The sequence below is a fragment of the Falco rusticolus genome, chromosome 14 (assembly GCF_015220075.1).
Source record: "Falco rusticolus isolate bFalRus1 chromosome 14, bFalRus1.pri, whole genome shotgun sequence".
Classification (NCBI taxonomy): Eukaryota; Metazoa; Chordata; class Aves; order Falconiformes; family Falconidae; genus Falco; species Falco rusticolus.
This window is the reverse complement of record NC_051200.1, coordinates 16,212,809-16,237,435: the sequence shown is the minus strand read 5'-3', so window position 1 is coordinate 16,237,435 and position 24,627 is coordinate 16,212,809. Positions and strand designations below refer to the sequence as shown.

The 24,627-nt window shown below is 44.3% G+C and overlaps 1 protein-coding gene across 4 annotated transcripts in view; it reads left to right on the top strand.

Moving 5' to 3' along the window:
• The window catches only part of FGF13 (fibroblast growth factor 13), a 263,266-nt gene extending 240,594 nt beyond the window's left edge, over positions 1 to 22,672 (top strand). For all 4 annotated transcript variants that reach the window (XM_037407800.1, XM_037407802.1, XM_037407804.1 and 1 more), the window contains 2 exons: positions 16,604 to 16,802; positions 18,045 to 22,672. In XM_037407800.1, the coding sequence (XP_037263697.1) occupies positions 16,604 to 16,802; positions 18,045 to 18,181 (336 nt within the window). In that variant the 3' untranslated portion in view covers positions 18,182 to 22,672. The remainder of the gene's footprint in view (positions 1 to 16,603; positions 16,803 to 18,044) is intronic.
• The last annotated feature ends 1,955 nt before the right edge of the window (positions 22,673 to 24,627 follow it).

The following is a 24,627-nucleotide window of genomic DNA, read 5'->3' as shown; positions in this document are numbered from 1 at the left end:
CCGACGGCAGCCCAGGTAGCAACACCTATTAGGAGCTTGGCTGTGCTTCCCATTACCAGATACTATTTTCAGCTGCTCTGTACTTTGTCAGAATTTAAGATTTAAAATCTATCAGCTTTCCATTTCAGGCTGAAGTTTGTGGGAAGTTTCAGCTCTGTCACTGCAATTATTTCCAAGAATTAGACTTCGAAAACATATTTTTTTTTATCCCTTTATATTCAGTCAGAGCCTTGGGATGGGACTTTCATATGTCTCCATAGTATCTGAGACAAGAAATTTTCATTTGCTGTGAGTTCTGTATGTACTTTTGCCCTTGCTCTGTGTGTGTAAAGGGCTACTGTTTGACTTTGGCACGAGCTTCTGTAAATCTCTTTGCAGATATCCAAGAAAAACATATTAGGGTTTGGCAGATAAGTGTTTCCCCAATGGAGTTTGCCTTGAGCAAAAGAACTAGGTGGGATTTTTTACTTCTTTTTTTTTTTTTACTTCCCCCCCCCCCCCCCCCCCAGGACACTTGGGGAAAAGATAAGAGAGGAGAGCAGCAGCAGTGGGGCAGGAGGCAGGAATGAGAACGACAGTGGGGAGTGGAAGCAGAAGGTGGAGAGAGGCTGGTGGGGCAGGAGGGTTTCATCCACACAAGTGCGCTTCTTCCTTCCCATGCCAGGTTTCCTCAGTTCAAATGCGATTTTTTGTCTGGAAACCCACTGACCAAATAGATCTTTACTGCTTTCTATTAGTTTGCACAGTCAAGAAGAAGCATCCCTGGTTACTGGCTGCTTCTCTCACTGCATACCCAGCAGCACCGATGAGTGACAAGGAGGGTTTCTCCCCTGAAACGCTGGGCTGCAGGTTTGATGTATAACTGTTGCTGGATGCTTTATTCTGTTGTTCGTTACACAGCAGAGAAATACCAAGCCCCTCAGAGGAATCATCCCTGCGTCTCTGCCGCAAACTCTCTACCAGCATCTAGCTGCAATTCTGCGGGTCTGCAGGACCGTTGGCAGCACTCTCCTCTCACACGGGACTTGCTGTTATCCCCCTGCCGTAGGCTCCTTCCCCAGGTTCAGCCTGAGCGGCTTTAAAACCACTAATGCAGAAACCCACAGCAGAGGACCCGTCGTAAGGCAAGGATGAAGGGAGGGTTGTATCTGGGCACGGCAACGGTGTGTTTTACCTCCGTTCACAGTGTGAATATTTTGGCTGTCTAGTTAAGCTCTCAGAGAATGCAAATTTGTCAGTGGCAGCTGTAGGAGCTTGATGGTGGAAGAGCAAAGTAGGAATTTATAATGTGCATATAATTGTAAAGAGAAGGATTTTTTAGTGAGAGATCAGCAGTAGTGCAGAGTAATAATCATCTTAAAGGTTGACTCTCTAGAATTAGTTGTTATTTTGTTTGAGTCCTTTGAAATCGTTTCCATACTATATAATTATCTTAAATTTTAAGTGCTTCCTGCAGTGATAATGTGTGCATTTTTGCATTCTTATGTAAATGCTTTAGCAGTTCCCAGTGTAGAATTGGAAATGTCATTCAAAAACAGGTAATGGCTTTACAAAATCTAGGGGAAGAAATTAAGCTATTTCTTCCACATCATTTTACAGTTTGTATTCTGTGCTTGTGTGTCTGTGTTTTCAGCTCTGACAGACGCCACCTTTCAATAACAAATTTCCACTGGTGGGATGCACTGAAGCAGAGAGCTGAATTTCACCAACCTGAGCTTAAAAAGACAAGAGATCAGCAGCCAAACTTTTGTATCCTACAGAAAGAAAATAATTACTTTGTATACTTACTTAATCTGCACTCAGACATCCTAGGCAAAGCCAGTTAGAAATAAATATTAAAAAATTCCATTGTAATGGAAGTCTAGGAATCCCTGGTAAGACGATAATTTTCATGTGGTGTTGGTGAATTAAGTAAACCAAGTTGCTGGTCCCTCTGGGCACCTGTAGATGTGGCCAAGGGCTGAAGCTGGGATCAAGGGCCTGGGGTTGTCACTCTGGAAGGTTTCCTGCAAGTCACATACCCCAGCAATCGGTCCCTATCAGTCTGGGCACCTGCAGCTCTGCCAGCCCCAGTCTGATGCACGTTGCTTCCAGTTTAGCGAAGCACCAGCTCACCTGGCTGTGCAGGTGGCGCAGACTAAACCTCCAAATCCAGGGAAGACTTAATCACCCGCTGAGCTACAGATGCTGCTGTACCTATGGCTGATTTCACAAATGCAAACGCAGCGTCTAAAGCAATATTTGATGTTCAGACTGACTCCCCTGAAGGTGCCATGTAAGAACAAGAAGGAATATCGACAGGTCACTCTGGGAAGGTACATTTGCCTCTTCAGACAGTAGATTATTTTGCAAGAGGGAGAAAAGGAATGAGCCTACAGCTTCCCCACAAGGAGAGTGTCAGCTTGTGCTACAAGAGGCTCACTTACACTGTAAAGCTTGTAATGGTGGAGGTTGTATTTGAACCAAAGAAACAAGGCAAGAGTTCTGCTTTGTACAGAAGTATGATGATTAAAATATGAGGTTTAAAAGGCACTGTGTTTCACTAAAAAGCTAGGGCTGAGATTTCAAAGCAGACTGGGAGTTCAGCCACATACCTTCTACTAGTTTCAAAGAAGGATTTTTGTCTACCTTTGCTGAACTGTTTTGAAAATTGACATAAATTCTTACATATGATTCGCTTTTAATAATTTAGAGCTCAGGCCTGGAGCACTAACTCAGGCAGAGTCGTGATTCATTTCAATGGGAGCTTTGCCAAAATAAGACTGTTAAGGTCTGGGGGCTGTTCCAGTGAAGGGGAAAGAAATCCCTGTAAATATTGCAAAGCAAAAAACTGTATCTCGAATGTACCCAAGGTAATTTCTTTCCATTTCAGCAGTCAGACTGCTGATGCCAAGGCTGATCTGGGGCAGACTTTCCCTGGCTTAGACAAGAGCAGAACTGAAATCCTGTTCTATAGAATACTCAGTATTAAAGCTCACTTAACCCATCTCCTGTTGTGATGGGGGACAGCAGCCTGGGGCCACCTGGGGACAGTCTCCGTTGCTCTGCTGAGCCATGGCATACTGGGCTGGGCCAGTCACACCAAGGTCACCAGCAGAGCTCACAGACTGGCCTCACCCCCTACAGTAACACCGGAGGTGGAACAGGGCCAGCACCTCTGCAGCAAAGTTTGTAGTTTGGTAGGAAAAGCCCAGCCCCCCGTTTGCTTTGCCCACCATGCCTCCCAACCCTCTTCCTCTCCCTCTGTTCCCACCTTGGTCTTATCTCTGGCTGTTCCCATCCCTCCCACCCCTGCCCTCACCTCCCTGTGGTTCCCCTGCTTGTTGCTCCCCACCTGCAGGACACCAGCCCCGGCCGAGCACTGGTGGTGCAAGCCTTGCTCTGCCGGCGCTCAGAAAGGACCACGTAAAGGCTTTAGCATTTACAGAGGCTTTATCAGGGCTGGGGCTGGGGTGAAGGAGTCAAACACGACAGAGGTATCCTCCCTTATCCTCTCTGGGAGTAATTTATCCCAACTATGCTCACTGAGGACAAGAAAATCCCAGACTGACCCAGCTCCTAACTGGTGTTTCTTTTGAGTGCCTGAAGGTAGATGAGATGAATCAAAGCTTGAGCTTGCACACACCGGTCCAGATTTGGACTCAGATCCTCAGGGATATTTAGATAGAGGAATCCCATTTAATTCATTGGTACTCTTACTTTACTTCAGTGGTACCCCATCTGGTCTCCACAGGCTCAGCCTCAAAGCCCAAAGATGCCCAAGGAGTCTTGCTTATCTGCAGGAAATCTGCATTTCTGACCTTGCCAGTCCATGATCCTTGTGCAGACTTAAGTAGGCAAGTGAATCTTGATTCTGCTGTGCCGCCTTCTGTCAGCCTTTTTTGCTGCTTGTTACCTTATGCTAACAACAGGTAACCCTGGACAGTGAAATGGTAGAACAACCAGCGGGTAAGTTGAAAGATGATCACCTTTTCTGATGGACAAGCTTACCTCTGTACTTTGATCGCAGGGGGATTTACCTCTCTGCCTGGCTGGCTGCAGCCAGCTGTTCTTTGCTGACTCAGAAACAGATAACCAGAGTTTAGCAGCAGAGCTGATCCAAGGCAGTTTAGATTCTCAAGGAAAAATGCAATGGTAGTTTTCAAACGAAGTCTTGGACTTCCCTTTCCGATTCCTCTGCACAATACAGCTCACGGCATCTCTTAATCTAGTGCCAGGAGTTCTTTGGTTTAACTGTGCCTAAAAGGACTTTCTGTAGCAGAGATTCAAGGTTTGGTTTTGAAATCAAAGTGTTGACACCAAGTTACCCTTCTAAATCCTTTCAGGGAGCTCCGTGTCTGTTCAACAGGTAACTCTGTCAGAGAAATTGAGACTGAGATTGGGATGGTAAGTGTTCCTTGACTCATTTTCTTAGGAATTCTGAGAGACCTGCTGGTGCAGATGTGTAAGCCAGGAAGCAGTCATACATATGTTTGAATTTAGTGGTTTACTACTTTTTTTTCTCTGTGAAAGAACTCAGACTGGCCACTGCTCCCCTGTCAAAATGCTGTAACACAAGAGATCTGCAGTGTTTGGCTCGTGGAACAACTGTTCCACACCGTTCCCAGAAGTCGGTGATTGCAGTCCAGGCTATCACAGGTTAGGCTTTTAAATTGCAGCTCCCAGAGACATCTGGGTGTGTTCCAAGTTTAAATTAGCTTTGCAAGTCTTTTACCAGGGACCCGTTTCTCCTCTGCTGCTTAGGCAATAGCAACACGGTGTCTCCCCAAAGTCTGGCTCCAGACTAATCTGTAACACAGGGAGTCGTAAATTGACAGAGCCTTGCAAAGTCCATATCACTGTGTGGGAAAGAAAGCAGAGCTTTATTAAGCTTATCTTTGTGCTCAGGCTGTCTCTTGGAAGGACAGGGCCTCCTATTCAACTGTGTATTTGTTTCAGAGGAAAACTTCCCGTAAGGCACTGAAAAAGAAAGCATGTGTTTTTAACATCATTAGGACCGTTGTTAGAGGACTGTCGGGAGGACATACAGTATTCAGGCCAGTCTTTAGATGTTAATGGCATAGCCATGTCATGAAGTGAGGTGTTAGAAATGTCTGTTTCTTTCTGCATTATGTGGCTTCCTGGGGGCACCTATTTAGAAGTAACAACTACAAAACGCCAAGACACTGTATTTTGGAGGCAGCTTCATGGGCTTGTCTGATGTGTTGGTGAGGTTTCCCTGTGACTCTGCCAGGGCTGGTTTCTGAGGAGCTCATGAGACGTGAAAGTGGCTGTTTGCTTCCCTCCTCATCTGTCTGAGCTGTGGTCCTGGGGGTGTACGCAGGCTTTGCCGGACACTGCACTGCAGTTCCAGTGCTGGCTGTAACATGAAGCTTCCCATTTCGCAAGCTACGTGGTGCCAACTTGCTTGTTAGAGCAATGCAGTGTTTGAAATGCTAGTGCATGACTTCCCTGAATTGCACGCAGGCAGGCATGTGCTCCTGTTACCTGTGCTGTTGGAGGGGAGGTTGAGCTCGGCTCTGCTGCAGGTTTTTTTTTCACGTGCAAGGTGCTGGAAAACTTCCCCATACTTGATTTTCCATTAATTTGACCCTCAAGGTGTTGCATATAAGAAATGCCTACATGTCATTTACAGAGAGAAATCTATCCTGTTTTCTGCATAAGGGCCCCTCCTTAGGTGGGTTCTTTACTTGCTAAAAGAAATGTTTTCTGCCAGTCAGCATCAGCTCTCAAATGAAGGGTCACTCTTAGATCTCATCTTCCTTGTATAATCCTTTATTATCTTGTTCTTAGAAGTTTTTGCCATCTGAAATCTCTCAAATCCCACAATTAGCCTGCCATCTAATACAAACATCCCTCTGAGATCCTCTTAGCAGCATATGTTCAATAGCATAATTTAGGGAGCCATGAGAGTGGAGGAATTCCAAAGAGCATCGCCGCTCTATATCAAGAAGCAGAGCCTGGCTGCCAGTAATGCCCTGGCACTGTCAAACTACCGAGGTTTGAAAAATACCCACCCATGGCATTCATGAATAAATGGATTGCAGTAAATCGAGCTTATTTGAAAAGGTCTCATTACCATTTGGTCATCAGAGATGCCGGTTTGGTAAGGATGGAGCTAACCAGCTCCTTGAACCTGTAACATTCCCATTATTACAAGCACAGTCTTTTTTATTTACACTTCATAGTAAGCAAGTAACCTGAACTAATAGTGACAATTACCGCATAGCCTTGATTTCTTAAAGCAAGACTTGTATGTTTCTTTGCAGACCACCTGCACGTTAGAAAGCTAACCAAAACGTAGTGAAATCATGGGTTGTATTCCCCTTGGTCATAATACGTTTTGGGTCAGGTCCTGAAAGAGTCACTGCTTTTATTTAAAGATCTGATTAACTCTCCCAACACTGACATTACCCATGTCAAAAGTTAAGCTTGCAGTGTAGTTGTATTGTATGCTTGCTTTGCAGAATAAAAACTTAATTAATAGGCGTATTACTTGGGTATTAATATTATTTGTAGTGTATAGTGCCAGTCCAAAGGCTATACTGCATTTAGTACTTTAGAGAGCTTTACAGCAGGCTCCCAAAGCACGTTTGGTAGTGTTGGGTAGTATCGGTATAGGTGAGGCACCTGCACAGCAGCACTTCCAGCCCAGGCAGTGCAAGGGGATGCTCTGGGGAGAGAACAGCAGCCGCCTGAGAGCACTGCTAAGTGCACACAAGGAGTCACAGCAGACAGGGAAATGTCTTTGCTGAGAACTCCAGCACAGAAGGACAGTACTGAATGCCAAACTATCGGCTAATCCATAGCGCCGTAAATATGCATCCACATTAATAAAGCATACAGGCCAAATGGCAGGGCTGTCCTTTCGTGTGGAATAGACTCTAAGCTGACAGCAAAGCAAGGACCTGTTTGATGTAATGTGGCATTATTTCTTCTCCGGCAGCTCGTGCTGTTATTTATCTTCTACTCGCAGCTTCTCGCAGTCAGTGAGCAGAGGCAATTTCTAGTGTGCAGAAAAAGAGCTCGTTCAGCAGCATCTAAGCAATTCCTCTGGGGTGGACCCCGTCTTTCTTCTTTGGTGTCAGCGAGGCGGCTGGTGGTAGTTTGCGGAGGTCCAGGCTGAGCTGAGGCTGTGTGTGGGAGAGCTCCTGCTCAGCGTTTGGGTGAAGTGCACTGCCTCCACAAGTTTGCCCTCAGAAACATAGGACGGCACCTCACCAAAGCAGCGAAGGACAAGGAGATCACTTCCTCATCGATTTACCCGTTGTAACTCACAGCAGTTGTACAGACAGGCTTTTAGCCAGGTTGCAGGTTACCACAGAAACGGCATTCCCTGTTATCACCTATTCCCATGGGAAGGACTGTAGCACTTGTTCTGACCGTTGTTCATTCAGCTGCCCTTCCCCACAGAGAGAGAAACCTTTGCATGCTTTCCTTTTTTCCGTAAAATTTTAGGAGCATCTGCTGCTAAAAGGGTCGTGTCCCTGCTTGTAATTAAACAGACAGATTTAGAGCTTGCTGCAAACACTGATTAGATTACTGTTTTTCAGCACTTTAAGATAAACTGCATTAATTCATGGGTGACAGTCTGAAGATCTCTTCCATGTCCTCACCCCAGGGCCGATGTCTTGTATCTAGGATACAGCGCTAAATCCCACACTTCTAATTAGCCCTGCTACTTCTGCAGAGCCTGTCTGGGGAGCTCCCCAGTGCCGGGAGAGCCGCGTCCACAGAAGTGTCAGGGCAGTGTTTGGTGATGCAGCAGCATCGCTGCCCGTTGTCTCTGGTGAGGCCGGGGTGCCCCAGTGTGGCTGCTGCTGAACCCCATCCCAGGTTACCTGCAGCCCCTCGCCCCACGTAACCACAAGCAGCGTCTCGGGTTGGTCCAGCCAAGGCAGTCAATGTGGCAGCAGAAAGGTTGTGCTGCCTTTCTTGCCCTTGGCTCCCAGGAGGTGTTTTAACAAAGCTGGCCGAGTAATCTTGTTCCAGGAGCGAATTAACCCACAGCTGCCGCCCTGTACTCTGCAGCCCCAGCCCAGCAGTGTGGCTTTCCCCAGTGGCAGCGATCATGTAGACGAATACAAGAGTAATTGTGGAGAGGGGCTACTGGAACAGGGTTGTGTTTTCATACTCCGTTGCTGTTGCTGGCTGGCAGACAACTCCCCCTCGCAGTGGCCAGGCTGTGGCAAAGCCACGTCTCTTCATGCCACGCTTGTTTGCCTGTTGTAGTGACATTTCCTCAGTGCGTTCCTGCTGCAGCTTGTTGCTGCTCGGTGGAAGATACCAGGCTGTGCATGGGTTCTCTGTCCCTGTGTCCCACTGAGGTGGTGGCGTACAAAGCCAAAGGGAGAGCTGGAAGGCAATTAGCAGCTCAGAGGAACAAACTGCTAGTACACTCAAAGCAAGGCTGTTGCATCCTAAGGCTGAGGCTCCTCTTGGTCCTTCAGCATCTCACACCACTGGCCACATTCAGTGGCCGTGGGCTCAGGGCTTGGCCATCAGAATCAGTGGGATGCAGGGCTGTCTGTAACTGAAAGCAGAATATGGTCCCCAATACTTTGAAAAGGAGTTTTTCAATTTAGATATATTTTTTTTAAAAAAGTTATGTGTGACATACTTAAGCTGAGGACATTCTGCACAACAGCTGTGTCAGAGAGATTTGACAATACCAGGATTTGATGTCAATTATAACTGCTAGAAATCTGATTGCAATGGCTAGCAGGTTATCTGTGTAATAATGGGTATGTTATAAAATAGGTTGCTTAGCATCTTTGGGGCTCTCTGCTCTAGTTCTGGGGAAGAAAGCAGTACTATCTGCCTTTTGCGTCCTTCTCCCTTCCTTTAATATTTTAGCTTGGGTACGCTGACTGATCAGAGGGTCAGAAATACCATAAAATTGGACTGTATTTATCAGAGACACAACTTAAAAGATAGAGAACTTTTGTATGAACGCACAATAGTGAGGCTGAGCAGCAAAGACCATTTTACTTTGTCATAACACAAATGACTGAAAATATCTTACCTCTGTTACGCAACTCAATGGTACAGCGTCTTTCTAAATGTTGTGTTTCAGTTCTGGAAATGATAGGGAAGAAAGAATTGAAAGGATTCAGTGAAGGGTAATGAAAATGATTAGAGGCATGGAGAACCTTTCATATGAGGAGAGATTTAAAAAGATTAGGTCCGCTTCGTTAAGACAAGAGATGAGTAAGCAGAGACGTGATGGAGAGATGTGGGGTAGTAAGCGGCACAGAAGGGGCACGCTGGGTACTTTTATGTGCTGTTTTCCAAAATTAAAAGCTGAGAGAAGAAAGCTGTAAAAAAATAAGACAAGAAATTTACTTACAATAAAAAGCAACGGACACATTTGAAATATGTTTTGTGCAGCACTGGCTTCACCTGTGGAAGCCACTATCACAGGGAACAGAGATAATGAGCTTAGGAAAATCATGAAAATGTTTGGCTGCTCTGGGGAAAATCATGAGCCTACTGAGAGGAAAAGGGAGTTGTCTTGTAGCTTTGAACGGGAGCAGGATTCACCGGTTGGCATGATCCCAAGGCTGCTGAAATGAACCGCCGGGCTCTGGGTATTCATACACTATGCACGGCTACCTATGCACTAGGTATAGATATTTATGGCTCCAGCTGCCCTCAGTGATCGAAGAGGGCTCCGTTTCTCATCCAGGCTGAGCAGGCAGGATCTCTCCCAGCATGCATTCAGGGAGCACGTCTTTTCCAACATGCCTGCTTCCTGTAACGTCCGTGCAGGTTACGTATCGAGGCAGCTCCTGCTTTTCAGTTGACCTGCTCAGAGGGTAGCTCTTGGTGCTTGGCTCAGCCAGGGAGGTTTAGCTCCTCTGCTCAACTCGGTCATGTGGGAGGGAGGATCATGAGAAGCTGTAGCAGATCAGATCCAACGTCTGCAAGCTCACCACCCAAAGATCAGTGGCGCATACCTAGAGGAGAATATTTGGCAGACTGTGGAAGTACAGGGAAAACATGCAGGATACTTCCATCTCCTATTTTTCAACTGGAGATTACCTTAGCCAGAGCCTATAGTGGTGTTAACCAGTCCTTGACCAAATCTGGGAGTGCAGTCCATGCATCTTAGGGCTTTATCATGCAATACAACCTTTGGCTAGATGTTGAGAAAGTTGTTCTAATCTTTCTTTTTCAAAACCCTAAACCCATGCTTACACTAGTAGAGAAGACCTCTCTCCAAAGAGGCTTAATTACAGATTAACATATAGGCTTTCCTCTACAGATTTTGAAGCAGTAACAAGACTTATGTATGTGTGAAACAATAAAAAATAAGTATGATTTTTAAAATGGCTTATAGGTAATACTAGGATTGTATTACATATGTTGATCTCTGTTAGTCTGGTTTAGAGCCCTCAGGCAACCTGACAGGCACTTACTGCTTAATGAACCTTCCTAAGTTTCACAAGATGGGCAATGTTGAAAGCCTAGTTTCTTCCTTTTATCTTGTTAGAATTTCACTGATTTTAAACTAGGACTGCCAAGTGTAGTGCCCTAAAGCCACATAAAGTAAAAAAGGCTAGGTGCAAGCATTAGAAAGTATTAAAATATTTATAGAGGACTTGATCATTCTTGTAATTGCAGAGGTTTCCCTGTACCATGCTTCCAGGATCATCAGAGGTGCACATGATGCAGAAGCATTGGTGCAGAAGAGAAGCATTTGGGGGCAAAGTGGATCTTCTGTCTTTCTTATTCATACCAAATAAGTTGCATCTCCTAACGTTGTGAGTCTGATTAGGAAAGGGACCTGTGTTTGACACCAGTGAGGTGTTCTCCTGGGCATCTTGCAGAACTTTTAAAGCACATTACAGTCTTTCTTTAACAGGTTTAATTTCCTCTACTGCAGAGCATCTTCTTTCTGTCTGTATCATGTTAGGTCTCTTGTCCCAGTTAAGGAGCACTTTGGTTAATCAACACAGTTGTAGAAGTGAAGCATCACCAAAAGGCAGGGGAACAATAATATGATCATGCATAGTTCCTATCTCAATTAAATTTCAGCACTGTTTACAGTTAGTGAGTCTTTTTCCCTGGGGTCGTCACACAGCGCGTCCACTCCATGGGCAGAGCACGCTGAGAGGTGACGCACCACGCTTTAAATAGGTATTTATTGATGTGCCTAAACACCACTTAAAAATCTGGGCAAAGACGACCTGGACACATTTTCACAACTGAGTCACTCGTAAGGCTAGAAAAAGAGTAATGAACAGAACTTAAAGCTCTAAATCTCTGTATTTGTAATTAATATGTTTTCTGCTTCAGTTCACTGTGCGCATTTTTTCCCTGAGTTTGTGCGTTTGATTTGCTATGCAAAGGAAGGGTGTCAAGGGAATAATTACAGGATCTTTTCAATGATTTTCTCATAGATTCAGAGAATACCTAGTGACAACCTGAAATCTTACTCTGGAGATGCTGGATAACCAGCTGCTTCCTTGGGCTCCATTTTACCCTTTCTGGAAGCTCAGTCCTAAATAAATTTGCCCACCACTGACAGTTTGTGTTTCACCTGATAAATCCCTGCTTGTTGCATTATCCCAGCCAATTGCATGCTATGGAGCTGTTTGGGATCACCTTCCAGGAAAATTGTGCCTTCCTATCACTCCTGCCAGTAAGTAGATTTCCTGCTGAAAAAATTCAGCATACCACTTCTATATAATTTTTCACTTAATTTTCTTCTTTGCGTGGTCACGTGGATGGTACACATGCCTTCAGGAATTGCAGCCTTCCAAAATTTGGGTTCAGCAGTAGGGGTTTTGTTCTAGCAGCAGTTAGTTCAGCTTTATAGCACCTTCTGAGGGCTTTGGGCTACCTATGATGTCTTTGCGAGAGCTCACCTGGAAGAGGCATAGCCAGAAATGAAGCTTCTTGCTGCGTTGATGCAGCATCTGTCTTCAAAAGCCCACACAGCATTTTGACAAGCATGTCTTTTGCTGTGACTGACGACTGTTGTATAGAATCATGATTACATGGTCAGTCTTCCAGATTACCGTCCTACCAAGACCTGTACATATTCATGTACTGTGAGTTGCTCCCACTGACGTCTCTAGGATTCCTCAAAATAGGTAAATTTAAGCAAAATGGACAATATCGTGGGATTGGAACCTATCTGTGGGAACTGTAATACATCTGATCCAGAACATAAATTGCTTCAAGGTAACTGTAAGTTTCCATTGCTATAGCAAACAGGTTTTGGTGGCTTCCCAAAATACCGGTTTCTTCAGAGAGTCTTCTCACACTGGTGATCTAAAAGCTGTTATTTCTGATAATGTTAGACTTGAGGTATTCCCATCTTGTGCTGTTGATATCACTGCACGTTACAGGGTGATGATCCAGAGGATACACCCTGGAACTTCACATGCCGAGATGGAGAAAATCAATCTCTCTTAATAAAAAAAGGCAGGCTCAGTGGTGCAGAAAATCACTACTCTGGAGCTCTAAAGAGGCTCCTTCAAAAATTCATGACTATAGAATGGAATCCTGGGCTATGTTATAGTCCTGAAAGAAATCAGGATATGGAGGGGAAAAAAATCCAATTTTCATTAAGTAGAGAAAATAAAGAATAAATCCCATATGCAGACATAGTCATTGATCACATGGAACATAATTATATGCTCAATAAGTATCAACATTTTGCAAGTTTCACAAGTACCCAATACTTTTCCCCAATAGTTCTCAAAGTTAATTTTTCTTTTTTGTTGTTGTTGTTTATTCATACTCCTAGCACTAAATCCATCCAAGTTAAATTCCTGATTGTTCTCATCAGCTGCTGTAGGGTAGCTGCAGCATCTTCAACCTATGGTGCTATACAGACATTTAACAAACTCAGTATTGACCTAATGACTTAAACTTACTATTCTGTAAAGTATTTGGCAATGTCTCTTGCTGATGGTTTCCACGATGCAAATACAATATGCAATAAATAGCAAACATCTTTGCCCTCCTAATGTGCACTGTGCCTACAGCCATCCTAAGAAGAGGCTTCTATAATATGCCAGAAATTTAAGACACTAATACCTTTCTTAAAAGCAGATTTCCCATTTTCTGTCCATGGGGAGTCTGAATTCCTGCATCACAGTCACTTGGGGCCCAGAATAATTAATATTCAGTCCTGCAAGGTAGGTGAATGTGGTGATCATGATGATCTTTGGCATGAAACACAGCTGTTGCACAATTGAAGCAGGAAGAATTCCAGCTTCACTTTTACAGTATTTTAGCTTTCAGCTTTGGCATACCTGTAATATGGTATTTCTGTGGAAGAGTCTAGATTATTTTAGATTTAATCTATTCAGCTGCCTGGAAATAGAGTCATTCTAAGCGTATGCTACGAGACCTTTTTACCATATAATCGTACAACAAATTATACTTTTTAAATTATTTTTCACATATTTAATGCAGCTGCTGATCTATTCACGAAGGAACATTTCAGTAGTTCAGCTGATCAGCTCAAAACCAAGAAGCAGCTCCTGACAGTTCATCTTCTTGCTTACTTAAGCATGGCTGAGTCATGACTAGAGGGAATCCAGCACTTTCTTTTAACTTTTATTTATTCATTCATTCATTCTTTCATTCATTCATTGTTAGGGTGCATGTGTGAGGGGCTTGGGTGAGTGCAGTTCACTGTCATGTAGGTGCCATCATCCCTGACTTCTGAGGCAAGCGGAGATTGAAATACTGTTTCACACAAATACCTATTTTTCATCTTTTTTGTGTAACAATATATTCATAACATTGGACTTCTCGGAACTCATTTGAATTATTTTCACTGCAAAGATGGACAAAGAGGGTAGCTGAGAGACAGGAAGAAAACTGGCTTTACAATTCAACACTTACTTATATTTATAAATATTAATAGCTTTGACTGTATGAGCTGGAACAGATCAGTTTTAATTGGGGCACTCAGCCCTCTCCCAACTTTAACATACCCTTCCTCGGTACATTATTAAAGAATTTACCAGCAAAGACAACATAATGGCCAGTTTGCACCGGCTGCTCTGCGCTGTATTTTGAACTGATATGCTGATAGAAGCCCTGTCCGTACCCAGTTGGGTTGGCACATACACTTGCCAAGCTCAGAAAAATACTTTTTAATTGTAATGCTCCCAAATCAGGAGTACATTTGCTAGCATTCCTCGTTCAGAGCTTCCCTCTGCAGCTCTTCTCCCTGGCTCTGTTTTTTAATGAGTAGGAAAGACACATGTTGGATTAATTTAAAGGCAAGTGGATGGGTGGGAAGAAACTCTTGCAAAAGGTAAGCAGCTGCTTAGTGTTCAGGAGCAAGCAGAGCACTTCAGCTTCTGCAAACAGCTCATGTGAGATCTACTTTTATTTGACAAGGAGGATGCCTTTCCCACTGTGCCACATATTTCTGAAGCGGCAGCCGTAGCCGAGGAATTAAGCAGATGTCAGCCAAGGCGAAGGGGTACGATTCTGTGCCAAGCCACTCAGGTGAATGGGGTGGTCTGCTTTAGGGCCAGAAAATTTGGGAGGGAACTTGTCATGGTAACTGACCGCATTATAGAGGTGTCTTTGTTTCCATGCCCCACTGTTTGTTGTGAGAAATATCTGCCGTGGTGGTTGTTGCTGAATTGCAGGATGCTCCAGGGAGGGGGTTACTGTCTGTGATGCTGATGGGGGGGGGTGCTGTCAGGCTGGTGTGCACCATCAGGCCGGTGGGCTCAACTGCAAACTCGCTTACAGCAGCACAGTGCTTCCACCACAGCTTGTTATCAGAAGCCTCACAGCCAAGGGAAAAATCAAGGACGAATGAGGTTTTTAGTGTCTGTCTTTCTGTCTCCCTGCTGTTTCTGTCCCTCTGTTCCACGGGACCCTGTTGGCTCCTGCTGCTCATACCGAGGTTAACTTGCTTCCTAAGAGAGGCAGAGTAAATGTGGTGGTTCTGTTTGCAGGCTGACCCTCTGCCGCTGTGTACGAGCAGACCTTTTGTACCCAAAACAGCTCCAAATTACTGTACATAAACCATAATCTTCCAGTGGGAGCACTGTAGTTTTCCATTTTGCTGCTAATTGGACGATATACTTGCAATGGTCTTTGTTAATGTGGCTAGTGCTGGGCAGGGAACAGTGATGGAAGGCTTTTATTTAGAAATCTTGCAAAACTGCGGTGACTGTCCCCATTTGACAGCAATTGAAACCGATTGCCAATTAACTAAATAACAGCCAATTAACTTGAAGAAGAAAAGAAGAAAATTGCTTACTTCACATTCTTTGTTGAAGCAAACACCAGTCAGAGAATGGGAACGTTTTTCTTTCTCCACTGAGAAGAAAAAAATAGCAAAAAATGTGCAGAAAATGCGCAGTGGGGTTTTTTATTTAAATACCGTCTTTTTCTTACACAAGAATATTTGAGAAACTAGATAAGAACATATTAAGTTCCTGAGACACTAAATTTCCTTTGATTTTTTAAAAGTAAAATTGCAGTCATTATGCAAGCAGAGTTTTCCCTCCTTTCTGTGGGACACTTCAGGCACTGGGGCAGCTCCACTGAAGCCGGCTGCCTTCACAAGAAAGACCAGCAAACAGCCAGCTGCTGCACGGTGCAACGACAAGCAGGATTGTGATATTAACATTCACTCCACCAGACCAAGCCCTTCCTTTTTCATATTTTATGGACTTTTAGGGGTCCATAGGTGAGATGTTGGCAGAACTTGTAATGTTAAAAAACCCTGAAGCAGCTGAGTGGTGCTGTCAGGACTGGTGTTTTGGTCTTAGATCCCTCTAAGACGCATGTTTCAAGCCTGTATCCTTTTGTGAATCTGGGCAATAGTGCCAAAAAGCACTGATTCAGTCAAGACCCTTGCACAGGGAAAGCCAGCCACACCACTGCCAGGAAGAAAAAGGCGCTCTCTTGGTTTATGGCATTTTAACTATTAGCTCGGTACCATCTCCCCAAAAGCAGCAGTGCAGTTCAACATGAGGACTAAGGCTTGATCCTACAGGCTGTCAGCTGTGGTGCAGTCCCAGAGCAGAGGCTGGTGTCTGCAGGGGCTCTGACAGCTGGGCTTTCAGTGGACGATACCCTGGGCAGAGAAAGAGCATAGGACAGACCAAAGAGGCAGCTGCTACAAGCCAACTTAATATTGCCGGGTTAGTAAGAGACAACCATTTACTCATGGTGTCTCGGCTTGGAATTTTTATTGCACTTTCCTCATAATCAGTTAAGGCCAGCAGTCAGTGCACAAAGGCATTACGTGGCCTCGCTTCTCCTGTGGGGCTGGACCACGGCTGGTCTGTTGGGGCTGACATCAGGGCTGTGTCTGCCTGATGTCCGTTAGTTGCATCAATCAGTAGTTCCTCATTCAGACTTTTTACTCGTTGTTTGAAAAGGTTTTATTATGCTACTTCGAGCTGCTCACAGCTCCATTTTGTGGGTTTCAAATTGTGTTACTCTTTTGTTAATACTTTTAGGGCCTGTGTTTCATAATTGGATAGTGGAGGATGAGAGGTATGTCCTCCATACTGTTGGGAAAGCAATGAATATTGGATACTTTTTCGTTAACTGATGTGAGACTCAGCACTGCACATATTAATCTCTTACTGTCTTACAGGAACATTTTACACCTGAATGCAAATTCAAAGAATCAGTATTTGAAAACTACTATGTGACGTATTCTTCAATGATCTACAGACAGCAACAGTCTGGCCGGGGTTGGTATTTGGGTCTTAACAAAGAAGGAGAAATAATGAAAGGAAACCATGTGAAGAAAAATAAACCTGCAGCACACTTTCTTCCAAAACCATTAAAAGGTAATTGCTTGGGTTTGCTCACTCTCTCTGAACTGACATTATCGTGTGTCAGAGATGTTTAATTGCTGTGCATACATATTTGAAGGCTTCAGCTACTTGTATAACAGGAGTATAATGTTCTGTAACACGCTGCTAACCTAACCAGAGCTGCTTTTTATAGGTTTCTCTACATTACCTCTGCATTTCTCTAATCTAACCAAATACACGTGTTAGTTTCTTTGTGCCCGAAATCCATACTGTCTCCATTATAGGTAATGAAGGCTCTGCCTGGAATGGCTCAAACATCTGCTCACAGGCCATCAGCAACTTGCTGTGTAGCTTGTCAGCCTGTGCTTTATGTTACAGGGTGTTTGTTTGCCTGTTTTTGCCTCTTATCTTATTTAAGCATGATGCTTATTAAACTGCAATTAATATTGGCATCAGCATATGACGTTAAAGGTAATAATGTATGTGGCATATATATAGTGATGTCTATTAAAAGCCAGAATTTACAGTCATCCTAGTTAACTGAAGGATGTGAATTGGGACTGTGGTGAGACTTGGCTCCCAGTTTGGTCAGTGCAAAGAGGGAGATCTCAGTCAATGTGTGGAGGTGCTCCTTTTCTCCAGAAGAGCTAGCTTCCATATGCTCCTTCCTTAAGAGGAATGAAGCCTTCTACTTCTGGGTTATGTTCTTAGGTAGCTTTTTAAGGAAGTGTCATTTTTAAATCAGAGGGAGTATTTCAAAGGTGCATAGCCCTGGGTGGATGCTGTCAGTCTACATTTAGGACTAGGTGTTTGGCACCTAATGTCGAGGTGCTCCTTACTTCTAATGTGTGTGAAAACAAAGGAAACAGAAGGCTGAACATCAATTTTCACACCTACCTGCTTAGGCTACGTATACAAGTAACAGGTCAAATCACAGCTGTCAGCAGTGCTACTTCACCATTAATAAGGAAATGATGATTTATGTCATCTCAGGTCTCTCTTGTAAGTGTAGTGGGTAGGTGGGTGACCTAACTGGGAGAGGGAGGGAGCTGTGGTTTTTCCCTTCTCTAAAATGTCATTCATTTGAAGACGACCTCAGAGGTTCTTAGGGGGTGTTTAAAATGGAAGAGGTCTCCTTGCCATGTTTCTTCCGTTCCCTCCTTACATTGCACATTGCTGAATGAAAAATCCCAGCGTTTCACAGCCGGACTTTGCACCAGCAGGCTGAGCCGCCCATAATGCGTGCTGACATGCTGCCTCTCTTTTGCTTTGCAGTGGCCATGTACAAAGAGCCTTCTCTCCACGATCTCACAGAGTTCTCAAGATCTGGAAGTGGGACCCCAACAAAGAGCAGAAGTGTTTCAGGAGTGCTAAATGGGGGTAAATCCATGAGCCAAAATGAGTCAACGTAGCCAGGTTCAGGCAAGCCAAGTGCTCTCTAAACAGAACCTTACCTCTGGATGCAGTTGAATTCTTACTAGCAGTCTTTCATCCAAATGTTCAATTGCCCAGGACAAGCCACCGAACTTGCATAGGTCACTTGTTTATCAGCCATTAGATCTACTGGTTGTCAAAGGATATACCCCAATAATGTAGAATATGCTTGTGCATATCACAAGGCAGTTGGATAGCCAGCAAACATAACTGCGGAATAAATCTTGGAGAAGAAATGTCCAGCTCTTTCTCTCTCTCTCTTTTTCTCTCTCTCTTTCTCTCTCTCTCCTATGCTTTGTGGAATACAAAACAAAAACATTTCACAGCATTCACTGCTGATAAGAATTTGCTTTCCAACTCAGAAAAAGACCACTTTTGCTCTTCAAAGGAAATTTTAATGCTTGTATGTTTTATAGGGGCAAACAAAAAAACAAAAATGTAAACTCTGTTGTTTCCTTGGCTTACCGTTTTATATCTAAGGCTTGATAAAAAATGTATCCTTTAATTTGGAATAGTGCAACTTTTTGATTTCTGAACTCCAATGGGTCTTTAAAGCTATGTCTTTAAAAATAATTAAAAATTCAGGGTTGGAACTGAGAGTTGGTGTCTCAGGCTCAAGCAAACAGTGTTCTTGTGGTTTTAAACACAATGAAATATAAATTTTTATAGATTTGTAGTTTCTGGTAAAGTTCTTGTGCTAACCCCAGTCTGTAGGAATTGAGTTGTTTTGTTATCCCAAATGGAAGTTAACAGAAAGGGATAAAGTTGTCCTCCAGTGTAGATTTCTCTTAATTCCATTTTGTGTGTCATGTTAAACTATTGTTGTGGCTTCTTTTCTAAAGACAGAAACTGTGGAATTAAGGTGACTTAATTTTTTTATAAGAAACGTCTTATTTGTAAAAGTCCTTCTTTCACTGTAACGGGCACGTGAATATTGTGTAGGAGGAAGCGTTAGGACAGGTTACCCCTAAACAACATATACTTATACATGCTATTGGAAACAATTGTTTAAAAAACGTAGTTAGGTTTCCATTTAGGTCATCATGTCTGTTGCATGGGAGAAAGTTGGAATATCGGCATAGAGTTGCATGATGTGTAAGATTTTGTGCATTAATCATCGTTGGATTCTGTGCTCCAAAACTGACATAGTTCTGTACAGGCAGCTTTCTGCCTCGTACAAAAGACTTGTTTATTATTTGTTGTATACACAACCATGCACTGAATAAACTATTTATATTAAGATGTACTTTTTAAAAAAGCTTGTTTGATTATATGATGTACATCCATGATTAATTTCAAGGGAGAGGGTTGGCAGTTAAATTATAAAGTTATGAAAGATACTGTAATTGATGTTTAAAATCTTTCTGTGTAATGGGTTATTCCCCTGTAATGCCACACGCTGTACGAGCGATAACATGTTCTTTCTTTTGGATATTGTTAGAACTGGTCTTACTTGCCCAGCCGAGATACTCAAAACATAGTGACGACTAAGTGCCACCAAGTCTTGGTAACGGCCCCGCTGCCGTGCGCTGCTGGAGCCCCAGTGAATTGCACTCCTTTGCTTTGAGCTCTTCTGTGCCTGCCCTCCCTGTTAGACTCTCCCTCGTGCAGCCACGCAGCGCTACCTCGCAGCACCCCTTCTCAGAGCCCTCGCTACAGGGCGTCCCAAAGAGATCCGGTAAGTCAGGCACTGCCTGTGCCAGGGTGGGACCCTGAGGATGCTCGGCCTTCTCTGTGCATCACTGCAGGTATGCTCTAGGGGCCAGCTTTATCTGGTCTTGAGGAAAAAGGCTTCCATGCCTCCCACCTTTGTGCACAGGCTCTGGTGAGAAAACATCCCTCTTTCCTGCCTTTTCTCTCTGAAAACATCAGTGAGAACTTTTGTCATCATCTGCAGCATCCAGGCAGCTCTAACAGGTGAGCTTCACTCATCAAGGTATTCCGAGAACTCCAAGGAGGAACAAGTTTTCATCATGGGTGACTGAAGAACCAGTTCTGGAAGGGAATAATGGAAATGGAGGCAAAAGGCTACTTATAAATGTTAGCCTGAAATTCAAATCAGGTATGCTGCTGTGTGCTCTGTGTGCCTCCCTTTTGACCAAAATGGAATTAGACCTCAGACCAGGCTGTGAGACAATGGGGTTTTTTAAGGCTGGGCTGAGAAAGGAGGGAAGGAGATTATCTTTCAGATCAAACCTCCAGATTTGTTGTTTTGTGGCAAATAGTAGGCAAAAAGCTCTGGCTTGCTGAAGCTCCCATGTTGGAGCAGCATATCACCCTCCCCAAATGTCACCATCTTACTGTCCTTCAGAGGGCTTGGGGGTCCTCAGCTCACCTCTTTCCAAAAGGTGATGTGGGAGCACAACCAATGCCATAGAAATCCGTAAAAATCTAAGATGTGGCCATGATTGCTCCAGTGTTTTGATAAACATAGGTCAGGAGCATCTGTTCCCTTCAACCAAGTGCGGTATGCCTTTGTGGAACATTGCTCTTAACCCTTCCAACTCAAACATCAAGCTTATTGGGGTCACGTTCCAAAAGAGGAGTCCGAGTGCCTTAGGAACATAAAGCCTGATTTAAAAAACCAGGCATATTTGTGGCAAAGCTAGTTCAATGTTGAGCATTTACTATCCTAAACATAAGTAGAGGTTGCTGCTTTTGCTTTGTAGCTGCAGCCTTACTGGTATTCCCCATCCCCAGTACCTTCAACCTTGAAGGCTGTCTGCAGTGAAAGAAAAATGCTCGTCTCACAAATTGTCCCTTCTGATGTCTGTAGTCTGACCCATCCTTTGTATTGACAGTGGCATCAGCTGTGAGCGTTCACTGCCCCGTTCCTAGTTTCAGAGGTTTCTAATAGACCAAGCTAACTAAGGCCACTCGGATTGAGATGTAAAGAGAGATAATGGCGATAGATGAGCCATAAACAACTGTTTCTGCCAATTATGTTAAATTTCTGACCAACCTGTTCCAACAATAGTTTTTCCTTCAGATTGTTGTGGACTAAAAGGCCAATATTCCTGATAGAGTCCTGACAGTAGACAAAAGCTCATGTACACTATGAGCAAAGTGGAGGATTATGCCCAGGGTTTTACATGTACTCTCTGGAGCCGCAGGCTTGGATTTAATAAGGAGAAATAGAGTTAAAGCTGCCTTTGCAGACAGCAAAGGCGATATTCTGACCCAGCCAGCAAAGTCCCTTGGTTAGACAAGAATGTGGCTTCAGCAGAGGGTCAGATTAAGGAGCCAGACTCCAGAGTATTTAAAGTGTCCTTTAGCACCCATAAATTAGAAAGTTAAACAGCAGGTGACTCCTGGATAACACCTTCCTTGAAGAAATCTGCTAGGTGTTGGAAAAATGTCCATATTGATGGTTGTCTATCAGAAGAAAACTTACAGCCTCTGGTCAACCCCCTTTGCTTTGCCACATGTACAGTGGCAGAGAACAGTAAGGTGCACACCTGGAATAAGGACAGAGCCCAGGGGCTGGCATGAAACCAAGCTGTGCACCAGCTGCGAGCCACCAGCCATCTGCAGAAGGCTTGGTGTCAGGCCCTTTCTGCTGTTGCCAATGTGACGGCTGATAGCTTTGATCTGCCGTTTCTCTTGTCCTTACCTCCCCAGCAGTGCTGCCCACGCTCTGTGCAGGGTGCCACGGACCTGGAGTGGGCTCAGGAGGTGCAGAACCATCACAGCAGCTTTCTGACGCACCTGGGCTTCACTTGGCAAAGCCCTGAGCCGCCGCAGGGGCTGTGCAGAGACCTGATGAAAGGCTGACAAATACTACCTGCCAACCCAAAAGAAAACAGGTCACCCATGAAATTGGGAGGAATACTGCTAGGAGCACAACTATGACGAGGCAACTATTATGCTGCCTTTTTGTGATCCACCTGTCAGAGCTGGTTTCTTGGAGATCTCTGCAGGGGGCTCAGGCGTTGCCTGCCTGGCCTGGTTTTAGGGGGAGGGAGGGTGGGAAGAATTCGTCTCTGTGTAACAGAGATCTTTTTTCCTTATTTCTTTTCATTTGCTTCATGCTACCTCATAGCATGGTTGTATCACTGTAGCCATTTGCTCAGCCGTGTTCATCGCTGGCACGATGGAAGACAATTCCCTACTTGAGGAAAATATCTCAACGTTACCCCAGGGAAGAACGGTGCCCCTTCTGCAGCACTGTCTGGTGTCCCCACCGCTGGTTTCCAGCCCATGGGCCAGGTTTCCAGTGGGATAAAGACGGTGTAATGAGCTCAGGGATGCTGTGGTACGCCAGGCCTCTCCCCAGCTGAGCACCAGCACGAGAGCCAGGTCTGGCAAGAGCTCTGCTGTGTCTTGAGTATCTCTGTGTGGAGAGCAGAGCCAGCTCTAACGGGTTTAAATGTCTCCCTGACATATCTGTGACCAGGACACTTTTGCAGGACAGAATCTGTACGTAAGAACCTCCTGTCTTCTAATAAATAATTCTCTCTAAAACAGACTCCCTCTTGTCTGGCCTCTGATTTTTATCACTACAGTTATTTAAGGGCTCTCCACCCCCCCACCAGTGCACTACACCATTGCTTAGCTTGCCTTGGGATATAGACCGTTCTGCATTAAAAGTGTCTTTTTCCTGTGTCTTCCTGAACCAGAGAGGGCCAACTTAAACAGTCAAAGCAAGACCGTAACAGCTGGATCCTTCACTTACATGTAGCTTCGACACGGTCCAGAGGATGCAAAAAGTGTGATGCATTCTACCAGCTCAGAAAATGGCTACTCTAAATATTGGAGCTCAGTTTCCTACACAGTTGTAAGACCGAGACAAAATCCACCATGGTTTTGTCTGGCTTCGGCTCTGCAAAAATGACATAGAAGAACAATAGAAAGTCTATTTAAAAGAAACTGATTTCTTAGGAAAAAGCCCTACCTTGTAATTTACCCTGAATAACACCAGCTTTGGGCTTTTTTCAGCTCTTTTTGGGGGAGATGTTTTTGACAACTTAAAATTCCCAATTCACAGGGTAAATTTTTAATTCCCTGGTATGAATGAGCAGAGCAGAACCAGGCTGGCACCAAGGTTCACGCCTTTTGGAGAGCAGAGTCCTGGAACGAGCTGGGTTTGCTGGTGCGTGGTGGCTTTTACTGCTGATCAGCTCCGGTAGCAGAGCTTACCCTGCTTTGGGAGCGTCACGTCAGCTTGGGGGGGGCACTCAATCACCCTGCCCTTCTGCAGCTCTGCTCACGGGGAAGTTTAAAAATTAAAGGAAAACCCAAATTTGAAACACATTTTACATTAATCAGGGAAACTGAAGTAATAAATTATTCCATCTCATTAGGAACTGGAAGACAGTTTATAGAGTTCCCTTCAAAGATCATTATTAACAATTTGGAAGTTAAAATTCTTAAATACCACATATGGAAAATTACTTTCAAGCAGCCATAGGCCTATTTTTTTCCCCACATATGTTTGACATTTCTCACCTAAAATTCCACAACTGGAGGCGCAGGATGAATGCTTTCATCTCCCTTGGGTTTCTCAGCATTGCACGTTGTCTGTCACACTCCTTTTCTGAGCTTGCTGCCTTGCTGAAGACAGGGTCACAGGTCCACCTTCCACCAAGGGCCATCATGGAGGAAGAGTTGTCCCTGTCCTGGCAACTGTAGCACACAGGGATGGTTGATTTGATGAGATTTTGATCAAGACTGTTCTGAGCTGTAGATGGCATATTTGGGGGGATGCACAGCAGACTGGCAGCTCTTTTACAGTCTGTCCGTGCTCCTGCATAGAGACAGCTCAGCTCAGCGCATGCTCCCAGGGGAGCCTGGGGTGAATTTGGGGGCTTTGCAATGAAAAGCACCGCTCAGGCACTGACGGTAAAATGCTGCTTGCTGGGGCTGAACAGCTGGGGCAGCAGCAGTGCTGGGAGGACCATGGCTGGCACCTGTTAAAATTAATTCATTAGCAAATAGACTGCAAAACTCTGAAAAGTAATTTGTCACGATTCATCACCCACTCCTTAAAGAGAGCTAAGGCACAAACAAAAGCACTGTCCAACTGGGGTGAGCAGATCATTCTTTTTCCCTTCCTTTGCATATTGATTTAATTCAATTATTGGACTTGGTTATACAAAGCAGGGCTCTGCACTTGGACTGAGGGCACAGACACCATTGTTGAAACCTTTGCATCAAGGAAGTTTCACATAGACAAGAACTCAGAGCTCTTTTAGTGTTTTCAAACAGTACTATATACGTTTTGAAGAAAACCATAGTGAGGTCTGAGCCAAAGGCAGTGAAAACTGACTTCTCTTTTTTCCTACTGTGAGTTCAGGATCAGCCCTACAAACAGAACCGCAGGGAGACAAATCTGTGGAAGGAAAGGCTTTTCAGACACCCTCTCAAGGGGAACAGGAAAGAGAAAAGGTATAAAAGAGTTTACATGAAGTAATGTTGTACTCAG